At 51.5% G+C, this 12,801-nt stretch overlaps 1 protein-coding gene across 1 annotated transcript in view; it reads right to left on the bottom strand.

Moving 5' to 3' along the window:
- The window catches only part of ESYT3 (extended synaptotagmin 3), a 50,823-nt gene extending 39,281 nt beyond the window's left edge, over positions 1–11,542 (bottom strand). Inside the window, exon 1 of the mRNA XM_030330435.2 lies at positions 11,019–11,542. Coding sequence (XP_030186295.1) covers positions 11,019–11,336 — 318 coding nt within the window. The 5' untranslated portion in view covers positions 11,337–11,542. The remainder of the gene's footprint in view (positions 1–11,018) is intronic.
- Positions 11,543–12,801: the final 1,259 nt, after the last annotated feature.

Genomic DNA, 12,801 nt, shown 5'->3' with positions numbered 1-12,801 from the left:
AGATAGGCTGGGCCCAATGCCTGTGAGGCGCCTGTATGAAGCTGTCCAATGAGGGCGCTCCACAATGAGGCGGGGCAAAGGGACCCAATCAGAGTCTCTGTGCATGTCTTTCCCTCCGGAGGTAAAGGAAGGGAAAGCTGAAAAAGACGACTGGTGGCCCACTCTCAGACTGAGTCCTAAAGTCACCAGAACTTTTGTTCCAGTACCTCACAAGGCTGGGAGTCTCTGAGACCAGAGAGCAGGGAGACATCCACGCCTCCTGGCAATGCAAAGAGCTAGATTCAGGCGGGTGTGGGCAGCGGTCTTAAACTTTTCCTTACAAAACCACCACCAGGAGACCTCGTTAAGAGGTGGATTCTTAGTGAGGTCCCTCAGAGATTTCGATTCTGGGAACTGAAAACTTGGGGCAGGGACCCGACAGCTTGTATCTTTAACAAGCTCCCAGGTCATTCTGATCACAGTGCTGGGGCGTGTTGAAGAATGAGTGGACAGGCCTCCCTAGGCTAGGGGACCCGCTCAGACCCTGGGAGAAGGTGACTCCTCCGCCCCCTGAGGCTCCTGACGAGGGCTCCAAAGTCACAGCTGTCACTTTGTCATCAAATTCTTACCGGCAGCCTATGGACCTCAATTCTTTTACAAAAGGAGTATCTTTTGTGCCACGAGGAGCAAGGGAAGGCAAGGGCTAGCAGATGAAAACACAGTATGATGAGTCTGCCTGGCTTTGGGCACTGCTCTGGCCCCTAAAAAGGTGAGCCACTTCCACCCAGTAGCTGCTTTCTATAGCCAAGCAGCAGAGGTAGGACGTGCCACCAGGGGCCCTGAGGAACCAGGGTCTGGTCCTGACCCTCTTTGTGCAGCCTCAGGTTTCTCCCCATTGAAGGAAGTGAGGCTGTGATGCCTATGCTGCCCAGGTCTACAATCAGGAGACAATGAACGCAAATCTACTCTATATGGAGACAAATTAAGAGCTCTAGCAAGGTGGGGCGTCTGGGTGGCTCAGTCGGTTAAGCGTCCGACTTCGGCTCAGGTCATGATCTCACAGTTAGTGGGTTTGAGCCCCATATTGGGCTCCGTACTGACAGCTTGGAACCTGGAGCCTGCTTGGATTCTGTGTCTCCCTCTCTCTCTGTCCCCTCCCCACTCACATGCTCTCTCTCTAAAATAAGGTTCATCCCCCTAGAACATGGACACTATCCTGACTGCTATATTACAGGTGTGAGCACTTACCCAAAGAAGGCCTGGAAACTCTTAAAGTTGCCCAAGCCCGTGGTCAAGTCACCAAGACCTTAGATGCCTGCTTTTGCCCCTGAGAGAAACTTAAGTAGATGGGGCCTCGGCCCCCACCGAGAGCCTCCCTGTGCTAACTTACATCTTGCTGCTGTTAGTGTGCTTGGGCCAAAGCTTCCCAGGCAGTGGGCTCATATTTTAATGACAGCATTTTTTTTAGACAGTGGCAGTAATGAGAGCTCAGAGAAGAGACAGACTGTCAAGCAAACTCAAGTCAGAATTCCAGGCTAGCAGAGGCCACCACAATGGCGCCACACATCAATGCTTCATCTCTAGGTGGTCATGCTTTACTTCTTAAACCCTTGAGGAAAAATGATTCCACAGCAGTGAGGAAACGGAGCCAGAGTGATGGCTGGGTCCAGCAGCGTGGAGCCTAAGCAGGGCCCACAGATGGACTAGGAGGCCTGGACGGCAGCTTTGGGCCACCAGACCCTCTCAGGAGGCAGGGAGATTGGAGGGCTTCACTTAAAAGGCCTGCATGTCACCAGGTGAACCCGGCTCACTCCCTGTCACAGGGATGGTAGCTCTTCCCATGGGAGCAACCGTGTGCAGACACACAGACATAGAGAAAGAGACACAGACAGACATACAGAGATAGAGTATGTTCCTGTGTCTCTTTGTATCTCAAAGACCTGAGACACACGCTCCTGTGTTTCGAGATAGATCCCTTCTCTGTGGTGCCTATTCAGTGGTTCCTCCTCTACCAGAAACTGGTCCCTCATTTCATTCACTTGTTTTCTGGTGAAGAACAGCCTTCGCCCCCTTTTCTCTGTTCTTGGGAGGTAAACATTTAACCTTAAAAATTGCTTTTAAATCTGCCCACTCTTCTGCTTAAAATTACCCCGCTAAAAGTGCTTTAAAGGAAAAAACATTTTGCCAACTTGAAGTTCCATTTAGTGCTGCTCTAAAATCCATAGGCTATTTAACAACACACCCAGCCTGCAGACTGGCCCAAGCCAGCTGGACCCAGTAGAAGGGGGGGATGCTGAGCAGATAAAACTCCAAAGGCACTCACTAGCCATGAGAATACTGGTGCCAAGAACCTGTCACCATTTGCTGAGGAGTAAGGGCTTGGAGCATGGAGGGACTACCTGGGCTCTAGAGAGTCTTTCTTTCAAGGAGGCCTGAGTGTAATGCTAAGTCTCCAGACAGTTCAGTCACACAGTTAGGTTTGGTAGTGCCCAAAGGTTAACAAACATATCCTCTTGCTTATCAAACTAGCATAGGCAATGCCTCAGAGATACTGCAGGTTTAGTTCTAGGCCACTGCAATGAAGTGAATATTACCATAAAATGAGTCAAATGAATTTTTTCGTTTCCTATACGAAAGCTATGTTTACACTATACTGTAGTCCAGTAAGTGTGCAATAGCATGTTTTAAAAAAAAGTACATACATTAATTTAAAAATATTTTATGGGGCGCCTGGGTGGCTCAGTCGGTTAAGCGCCCGACTTCGGCTCAGGTCATGATCTCGCGGTCTGTGAGTTCGAGCCCTGTGTCGGGCTCTGTGCTGACTGCTCAGAGCCTGGAGCCTGCTTCGGATTCTGTGTCTCCCTCTCTCTCTGACCCTCCCCCGTTCATGCTCTGTCTCTGTCTCAAAAAAAATAAATAAATAAATAAACGTTAAAAAAAATTAAAAATATTTTATTGCTAAAAAATGCTAACCATCATCTGAGCTTTCAGGAAGTCACAATCACTAATCACAGATCACCAAATATAACAATGGTGCAAAAGTGTGAAACACTGCAAGGATTACCAAACTGTGACACAGAGACACAAAGTCAGCAAGTGCTGTTGGGTAAATGCACTGATAGACTTGCTCGATGCAGGGTTGCCACAAACCTTCAATTTGTAAAAAAAAGAAAAAAAATGCAATTATCTGCAATGCGAAATAAAATGACATACACCTTAAAAGACCAAAAAATGGAGGAGCGCCTGGGTGGCTCAGTCAAATGCCCGACTTCAGCTCAGGTCATGATCTCACCGTTTGTGAGTTCTAGCCCTGCAATGGGCTCTGCGCTGACAGTGTGGAGCCTGCTTAGGATTTTCTCCCTCCCTCTTTCTGCCCCTCCCTTACTGGTACATGCACATGAACTCTCTCTGATCATCAATACATAAACTTACAAAAAAAAAAAAAAAGAGTAAAAAATGTAGTATCGATGCTGTTAAGGCCACAGTGAAGTGGGAATGAGAATCTTTAAGTTGTTCCCAAAGCCTTGACCTATCAGTTTAACATGTAGGAATCTATAGTAAGGAACTTGAGAAACTTGAGACTAAAATTCACGCGGCATGTGAGGAACAGATTTTTACCGAGAGCCCACTATGTACTAGGCACCAACTGAGGAACTGCAGGTACAGACCGGAGCAGGAAACACACCTTGCCTCGGAAGAGCATTCAGTCTGGAAGAAAAGTCAGATGCAAAAATAGGTAGGTGCAAGTCCAGAAAGGAAGTGGGGTGACACAGGTTCCAGGTGCTGCAGGGGCCTGAGGAGCAGTGTCTGAGAGTGGGGAGCCTGAGCTTGGACTTGAAGGAAAGGACAAGGGAGCCCCTGGCAGGTCAGAGGGAGAAATTCCAGACAGACACAGGAAACACCCCCACCTCTGCTAGCCACATGAGTAGGACAAACCTGAAATAACTGAGATAATCAATGCTAGAGCAATCTTTTAAGCAGTGTAGGGTATATTCACATTAAGGGTATCATAATCCTTAAGCATGTTTTTGAAGAATGTTATAGAATGTTAAGAACAAAAAAAAAAAAGAAAAAAGAGGGTGCAAGTTTTTTAAGAAACCATGTTTGTATACTTTCTATACAAAAGAAGTACACACACATAGAATAATGTTATCTCTGGGTGGAGGGACTGTTGGTTCTAATTCTTTTAGGCCATTTCCAAATATTCTACGATGGGAATACTTCCACTTGACAACCAGAAAAAAAGATTTTTAATCACTTTTTATAACCAGTTACTTAAGAAAGTAAACATGACATGGGCAAAGGAATGGAGTGAGTGATTCTGGGGTCTTGAAACATCCTGTATTTTCCTGGCTCTTTCCTCTGAGTGTCTGGAGGTCCTGGCACCCTGCAATGGGGTTTCACGGGCAGGAGCGGCCACCCTGAGTTCCTAGAGAGAGAGGGCTTGCAGGAGCTGGGCCCTGACTCCCGGTGTGGCCTGAGTGGGTCACCTCTCATACCCTTGGCTTGAAAGGCAGGGTAAAGAGAATGGGGCTTTTCCCTTCCCCTTTAATAGTCCCCACTGGGACAGAAAACACCTTTTAACTCTTCATTATTTGCAGTGAAGAAGGAGGAAGAAGGAAATAACTTTCCTCAGGCACATGTGAACACTTTGGGGCTACAAGCTCTAGGTTTCCTGAGATGAAAAACCCCTGGAACTCTCCCAGGAAATAACTGAAGGGAGGGGTAGGAGGGTCAGGAAGGAGGAAGGGAAGGCGAGGCCGAGTCTCCTTTGTGTGGCTGGGTTGTGGCCTTCAGGCTGCAGCTCACACCCTCCAACGGTCCCCCCCGGTGTCACTGGGAACATTCCCACTCAAGTGCCAGCTCAACCTGCTGTCAGGCCAGGGCCAGGAGACCCATGGAAGCTGGTGAGCAGCTCTTCACACTTCCTGCCCGCTGGACAGGGGGCCACAACAGAGGAGCAGGGCAATGGCTGTCCCCTGCTTGGCCCTGATCCTTGTCTACCACGTGACCTTCCCATTACTAAGGTCCTCAGGTACTTAGCTGGGAGACAAGACTGCTGTGGACACTTCTGTCGCAGAAAAATTCAGCCCCTTCTACACAAAGCAACGGCCAGCCTCGTGTGAGTTAGGGTATCACAAGTTGCTGTCCCAGAATCTTCTCACCCCAGAATGAGATTACGAGCTCAAGTGACCATACGTACCCACAGTCCCCATCCCTTTCCCCAGCCAGCATCACCCAAGTGTTGCTTCGTGGGCCACTTCCAGCCTGGGCTAGATCCCCTCCCCCAGGCTTTCTCAGAGCCTTGCGCGGCCACCTCATAGGACTGATCACACTGTATCAGGAAAGGCTGTTCTAGCGGGTCTGAATCACCATCTAGACCAGGGGTTCCTTGAGGGCGGGGACCAGGTGTCACTCATATCATTAGTCAGCTTGCAGCACCATGCCTGACACATTGCAAGCCCTCAATAGATGATTCCTGACTGAGTATAGGAATGAACACATGGATGCCTAAGATCCCTGTGCTGGGCCTGGAGGGCAGACGCCCACGTTCTGTCTCTCTAATTGCCCAGCCATGGCCCGAGACATGCTAAGTTCATAAAGCATCACTAAGATGTGGGGCAGAGACTCAGGGGGATGACTAAATCATGCTGTGCCTCTTCCTTCCTGAGGACAAGCCTGACTCCAAGCCATATGCATGACCTCACGGGACTGCAGCGACCCCACAAGTAAGTCCCCTAACTCCAAGCAGATCCCACAGCACTGGCTCCAAGAATTGAGCTCAATTGAGTGGCCAGCCCAGCTCAGAGCTGTCATTGCATTTACTTCCTCTAATTAACAAAAGTATCAGAATGGGACAGACCAAGAGCACCTGGGCTCTGGAAGACTGCTGTTCCACCCACAGAAGGAATGTCAAACTCAGCCCCAGGAAAGCAAAGCACTCAACCCTGGTCTTCAACCTGAATGATGCACAGGAAGGCCTGGAGGGCAGTATCCTGGGGACACTGCCGGGAGCCCTGGAATGCTCACAGCTTTGTGTGAACAGTTTTCCCTGGTGCTTGCCTCACCTGATGTCCCCAGGGCGCACCCAGTTAGATGATGGGTAGGCAAGAAAGACTGCGGGACCCGGTCCTGTGGGTGGGTGGCACTACAGAAAAGCCAACTTGGGACTGATTCATGATGACAGACTCCTACAGCTGAAAAGACTCCAGAGGGCATCTCCTGGAGTCTCATCATTTTTAGAGGGGAACCAGGGACCCAGGGACGACAGGGGACCTTCTCGAGTTCCCCTAGTGAATGAGCATCAGACTCCAGGTCCCTACCAGCCACCACATCACCTCAGCCCCCACCCCCATCCCAGCAGATACTGAGGGTTAATTGTCTCTGACAAAGCTACCAACTGATTGCTATCAGCTGGACGGAGAACAAGTCCGGCTAGACAGGAGACCCAGACAGACAAAATGCCAGGCTTTCTGGTAGTTCTTCCCCCACTCTACTCAGTCTCAGGCCTTCATCCCCCAAACCTGGAGCCAGGCAAGGCTCTCACTGAGGTTCCCTCAGCACGCCACACAGAGAACAGTTGTGATAGGGCAAAACACACCTCTGATAAACCAGTCAGGTTTATCAGGTTACTGAGCACATCAAGGGCTTGATGAATATCCTGAAAGGGCACGGGGTCTCGAAGGAGAAATCTGGTGCACAAGGTCAGGAGGGCAGCAGGCCAAGCTTCAACCAGGGGCCCAGGCCTCGAGGAGCGGGGCATCGAAGGGACCCTGCAAAGGATCTTGAGGAGCCCAGAGCATGAAGATCAGAAGGGAAATGGCTTCTGGAGTGCGGTCACTGGAACTTAAGGACCTATAGGAGCAGGTCCCAGAAAGAGCCAGGGGCCCGGGATGGAGTCTCACTGCCATGTGCTACCCGTTCCCCTTGCTTGCTTTGCCCTCTGCAGCCACCAGGGGTTTCACCAGCTCTGCAGCGGCAAGGACTCCACTTTTGTCACTATCCGGTCCACAGTCCCCAGCCCTGGCAAGATGGGCTAATGGAAGAGGCTCCTCGTTCCTTGAAAAATATATCTAAAAACTGTGTGCAAGATGTATAAAAAAACATTCGCACATGAACAGTGAGGGGCAGCCATTCCTCTGTTCAGAGGATGAGAAGTGGGGGCAGCTCGGCCTGCTCTTTCCGAGTGGCCAGGCCACGTTCACAAGCCAAGAGGAACCACGGCTTCTTCACTGGTGACCCCTCTCAAAGCAGAAGAATCCTTTATTCCAGCTCTCTCTTCCCTGGAAGGGACCCAGAGGGAGGGCAGAGCTGTGTGAATGAAGCTTGACCAGAAACAACCTCCTTTCATAGGTGGGCACACTGAGGCTCAGGCAGGGAAAGGAATCTCTAAGATCCTTTCTTATGATGCCCTGGGGGCAGCAGCTTGGAGCAGTGTGTTGAGGAGTCTCACAGGCAGGAAACATTGCTCCATTGAGAACTAAAAATGCCCACGGTGGTCCAGCAGGGGAGACTGGCTCCAGCTCAGCCTGGCCTGGGCCTCCTCTACCCGCTCACAGGGGCTTGGTGCAAATTAGAACAAGGTGCTCTTTCCCAAGCAGCCTGTGGGCTGGATTCCCCACACCCTCCCTTCAAGACCCTCAAACTTTTCTTCAACTCCCCCCAGCTATTGGTATGCCATGTGTTAATTTGTAAAAATATTTCTTGATACCAAAGGAGGTCATAAGCCATTGACCCCACTTCTGTGCAAGAAGTCAATTCTCAAAACAGGGAGGACGGCACACTGAAAGGTCCATATATAAGGATAAAGACACTGGTGCTGTGAAATCGTGGGCAAGGGTCATGCTGCCCCCACCGTACCCAGAGCCATGTCTCTGTCTTCATCAACAGTATGCATTCCTCACAACAGGGAGAGAGTATGCAACCAAGTAGCTTCCAGGTTTTCCACATCATCTCCCGGTTTGGCAACCTTCCCGAGGAGGCAGGGCGAAAAGCCCACACCTGAATCTAGTTGCGTGCTCTACACAGGTGTTCACGCAGACGACCAACCTCCCCAGACCTGCTTCTCATTCTAGATGCCCAGCTCCCCAGATTAGAAAACGCCTTGGAAGATTCCTGGATCCCTCCCTCACACTAATCTAGAGGCCACCAAGCACCCAGAGTCCCACTCTTACACATCTATTGTACTCCTCCTCAGTCCTCAGTACCACCATCTTGGCTTAAATCAATTTCTCATCTTGTCTCTCTTCTCCAGCTTCACTCCCCGCCCCCCCCATGCTGCTTTTTACAGCATCTTTCCAAAGCCTTCCAGAGGCTCCTTGTGGCCTTCAGAATCAGGCCCAACTTCCACCAAGCCCGCCTCAGTTTGGCCCCTGTCCATCAACCCTTACCACACACTCCAGCCGAACCAATCCAAACCATATGGTGCTCCCTCATATACTGGCCATTCCGTGCCTCCATGCTGTGCTCGAGAGCCTCCCCCAGCCTGGAATCCCCTTTGCAGCACCACTGCCTCAGTCCAAAATGTAATCCACGTCCTGGCTCACCAAACTGGCCAGCTAAGCAAGCCAGGATAGTCTGAAGACTGCAAGCTGAGGCCAGACTCCTCCCAGGACTCTGCCAAGGCAACAACAGGCTGTGGTCTGGGGACATTTTGATATGGAAACAAAGCCAGATGTCCTTTGCTCCATGCTTTCAACGCTTGACTGGACCCTGTTCAGACTATCTCTGACTTCCCTGAGACCTCTATGGCAATTACCTACATGCATCCACTTCCTGCCCCAGACTGTCCTCTTGGAAGGAGAGACACCATCACCTTCCTCTGTGTGTCCCTAGACCCAGCCGGGTCAGTCCTGGGGTATGGTTTATGAGATGAGGTAGCTTCCTGTGTTGTCTCACCCATCAGGCTGAGCTCCCCGTTGGCTAGTTTCATGTTGCTCCTGGTGTTCGTGTGCAGGGGGGGCAGGTGATGGTGGTTGGGGCATGTCAATGCCCCCACAGGATCTGATTCTTGCCTCAGTTTTGGAAACATTACCTTTTGCAAACAACTAAGTGTCTAGAGGCTTCCCTAATACAAGAAGGGGCAGAAAGAGAGGGCCGTCTGTTGGTGAGGACTCACAAGCCCCCCCTCTTGGATTGATGCCACCATGGGGTCACAACAAAAGTCTGGCAGGCATCCAGGACTCCCTCGACAATAAGCAAGGAGCATGGATAGGCCCAGGCCTGCTTTCTGGGTCCACATCTTTCAGGATCACAAGCCCCCAAAGAACAATCAGGATAATCAAGTTTGGGAGACAGGCTGCAAATACTGTTCCCATGGCTGCTACCATAGAAAAGTTGTCATTGTGATTATTGTGCACCCTTAGCGGAAGGTTTGGGCCCCCTCACCCTCAATATATGTAAACCAATGTACAAAACTGTATGGTCAATCCATATATTAAATATCAGTGTTATGAACTGAACCATATTCCCCAAACTCATATGTTGAAGTCCTAACCAGGACCCTGGAATGTGACTGTTTTTGGAAAGAGGGCCCTTAAATAGGTGATTAAGTTAAAATTAGGTCTCATTAGGGTGGACCCTAACCCAATGTGATTGGTGACCTTAAAGGAAGAGGAGATTTGGGGGCACCTGTGTGGCTCAGTTGGGTAAGTGTCTGACTCTTGAAACTCTGGATTTCGGCTCAGGTCATGATCTCACGGTTCGTGAATTAGAGCCCCTATCAGGCTCTGTGTTGACAGCTTGGAACGCACTTAAGATTCTTTCTCTCCCTCTCTCTCTGCCCCTCCCCTGCTAGCTTGCACATGCACACTGTCTCTCTCAAAATAAACTTAAAACGAAGAGAAAATTTGTACACAAATATATACAAAGGGAAGACCATACGAAGACATGACGGAGACAGCCATCTACAAGCCAAAGAGAAGCCTCAGAAAAGGCAAACCCTGCTGACAATTTGGTCTTGACCAGTTTCCATTGTTTGTGTGACTGGGTTTGTGTTTATGTGTTTGTGGTATTTTGTTATAGCAACCCTAGCAAACGAATATAGTCAGGCTTAATTTCTCTCGTTTTAAAGATAAACATAAAACAGATCTTTCTAATTGGTTCTTCTCACAAGCACTTTGGAGGCTACTGTCATGGCCTGACTGAATTTTAGAATACGGGCCTCAGGCCAGAGGAAAAGAGGGGCCTGGGGGCCTCTGGACATCTCCCACTGTGGGCCTGAGTGTGTCTGGAAGAATCAGAGAAGCACCCAGAGGGGTAGGTTTGCCGCAGACCAAGCCTTGGACCAAACACCCTTCTTCCAGTATTTCCCAGACTCACCGGATCCCAAGATTCATCCAGGTGCTTCAACCCCACCTGGGAGTTGCCAGGTGGGGCTCTGAACTTGTTTTTGTTAAGTGGGCCAGGTGATTCTCAGGACCAGAAGCGTTTTAGAAACCCTAATACAGGCCCTTCCACACCAGGAGGGGGGTGTGTAGTTGGAATGTGAATATGTGTGTGTGTCCGGGCGGGTCTGAGCATCCCACCAGGCGGAGGCAGGGAGAGAAGCTCGTGATTCAGCCTCCCAGCCCACTCTTCAATCCCATCTCTAGCCCGCCCCCTCTGTCCGGACCTCTGCGGAGGCAACTAGGCTGAAGTTTCTGTCATTGCTGCATTGGCGGATCCGTTTTGCGCCTTGCATTCTTTCTTTGAATCAACAGGTGAGTGGAAGAAATAAATGCCTTTTGCTTCCCTCCCGAGTAACCTTGCAAAGTCCCAGACGCCCTTTTTTTTTTCCCCCTGGGTGTGGCCCGCCCGTAACTTTTCTCCCAGGCTCTGGCCCTTAAATGAAACCTAACTTCCCCGCTCCCCGAGCTGCCAGACCAAGGGGCGGGTATGAGGCTGAGGGACGTCGCGGCGAGGGGTCTGTGCGCCCTGCTTGGTGGGGCACTAGGTATTCGGATCGTGGAGCACCGCCCCCAGCTCCCCCGGTGACAGTAGGTTCCTTCCGAACCTCCAAAGGCATCCACCCCACCTCAGCCCCCCTCGACCCTGCTCACCCAGGCCGGCAGGTGCTGGCCCCGCAGTTCGCGGCTAATGAACTGGCGTTCGTTGTCTAGGAATTCGAATGCGGCCGCAAGACGCCCGAGCTTCCCGCGACGGTTCCTGCGCCACCACATCCACAGCAGAGCGCCGAGCAGCAGCCAGGTTATGCTGAGCCCCAGGTAGCCGGCAAGGTAGACCGGCGCCAGGTAGAACAGCACTCGCGCCACAAAGGTGTACAGCTCAGGCAGCAGCTGGCTGGACAGGCGCGGCTCGGGGCTGGGTGCGCTCTGGCTTCCCTGGGCGCTGGGGGCGCCGGGCTCCTCCGCTTGCATCTCGTCGCCACCGTGTTACCCTTTCCCAGAGCTTCACCCGAGCTCAGGTCCACGCGTCCTGACACCAGGGCACATCGGTCCTCGAAGCGCGAGGACCCGGCCGCCGCGCCGCACCTGCCCTGCGGGACTCGGACTCGCTGGTGAGGTCTGGGCGCTCAGTTCCAGGGCTTCGCTGCCGCCACCTGGAGCGCGGGATGTGCAGATACGCGGCACCGCCGCGCTCAACTCCCAACCAGAGCCCTGGCTCGCGACGTCTCCGCCCCTAGAGGTGGGCCCAGGGAAGCGGGCGGGGTCAGACCGTGGGCGGGGCTCCTGCGGGGTTCTGAAGAGCAACCAGCGGGCGTGGGCACCCTCCGACTCCAAGGTCCCGCGCAGGCGTCAGCTAAGGGCGCAGTTGCAACGCCCGGGTAGAGCCCTGGTTGGTCTAGGTGCTGCCCCAGGCGGTTTATGACTCACCGAGGCATGTGGACAAATGGCTTGTCATGGGTAAACATCACATAAAACCTGTTTCCTACACCCGTTTATAATATGCAGTCTAGTATATGGGCTGTGAGCTGGGCGTTCGAGGCTCTCCACGGACCGGCTCGCCGGGCCTCTCCACCCCACAGTGGGTCTGACTCAGCCCTCCATCTGGCCCCTAGAGCCCGGCATCGATGCCCGCTCCTCTGGCATCCCTAAAGCTTAGACCTGGCCCCCAATCCAAGCTAGCCAAGCCCAAGGTGCCTCTTGCCCCCCACAATGCCCTGTGTCCTGCATTCCCCACTGTGTGTGTGTCAGTTTGGATCTTAATTCACCACCCCACCCCCCACCCCCATCATCAGACTGGGAGTTTCCAGTGTCCAGGCTGTCCTGCTAGGCTCTGGGCTGCCCAGCACAGCAAGTGGTGGGTGTTCACAAGGGAGATGAAGGGCAAGCCCTGGGGTGACTGGAGGTCGGTTGTGAAGCCCATGGTTTCTACCTAATCGTTTCTGAATTATGTGAGCAGGGGAGTCTCAGTCTCCACCTTCAGACAGTAAATTGTCTTGTGAATGGCATACATTTTAGGCAGTTCTCATGAGTGATCACATCCATCACTGGAATGTGATTTTGGAGGTGACAAATGCACTGGAATGATTCCGAGCTTTCAGTAGTTTCGTTGAATGGCTGGACCCAATGGACAACAGCCAGAAGATAACTATACTCTTTCCCTCTGTCCCTATCCTGTCCTGGATAAAATTCTTTGCTGCAATGAGTGTTTTCAATAAGTGTTCCTGTTGGTTCCTGTTGGGCTCTCCTCTATCATTCTTCCAAGCCATTCTTCCTGGCCTTCCAGGACTCAGTCAAAATGGAAGCTGAAAGCCTCCCAGCTTAACATTGTTCCGCTATTTCCCAGGATAGCCTGGGAAATCAGTATAGGAAATGTGGTTTACTTAACGGTTTTTGTGGTTTTGTTTTGTTTTGTTTTGTTTTGGAGAGTTCCTTTTTT

This window comes from Lynx canadensis, chromosome C2, assembly GCF_007474595.2.
Source record: "Lynx canadensis isolate LIC74 chromosome C2, mLynCan4.pri.v2, whole genome shotgun sequence".
Lineage (NCBI taxonomy): Eukaryota > Metazoa > Chordata > Mammalia > Carnivora > Felidae > Lynx > Lynx canadensis.
This window is presented reverse-complemented; position numbering and strand designations above follow the sequence as displayed.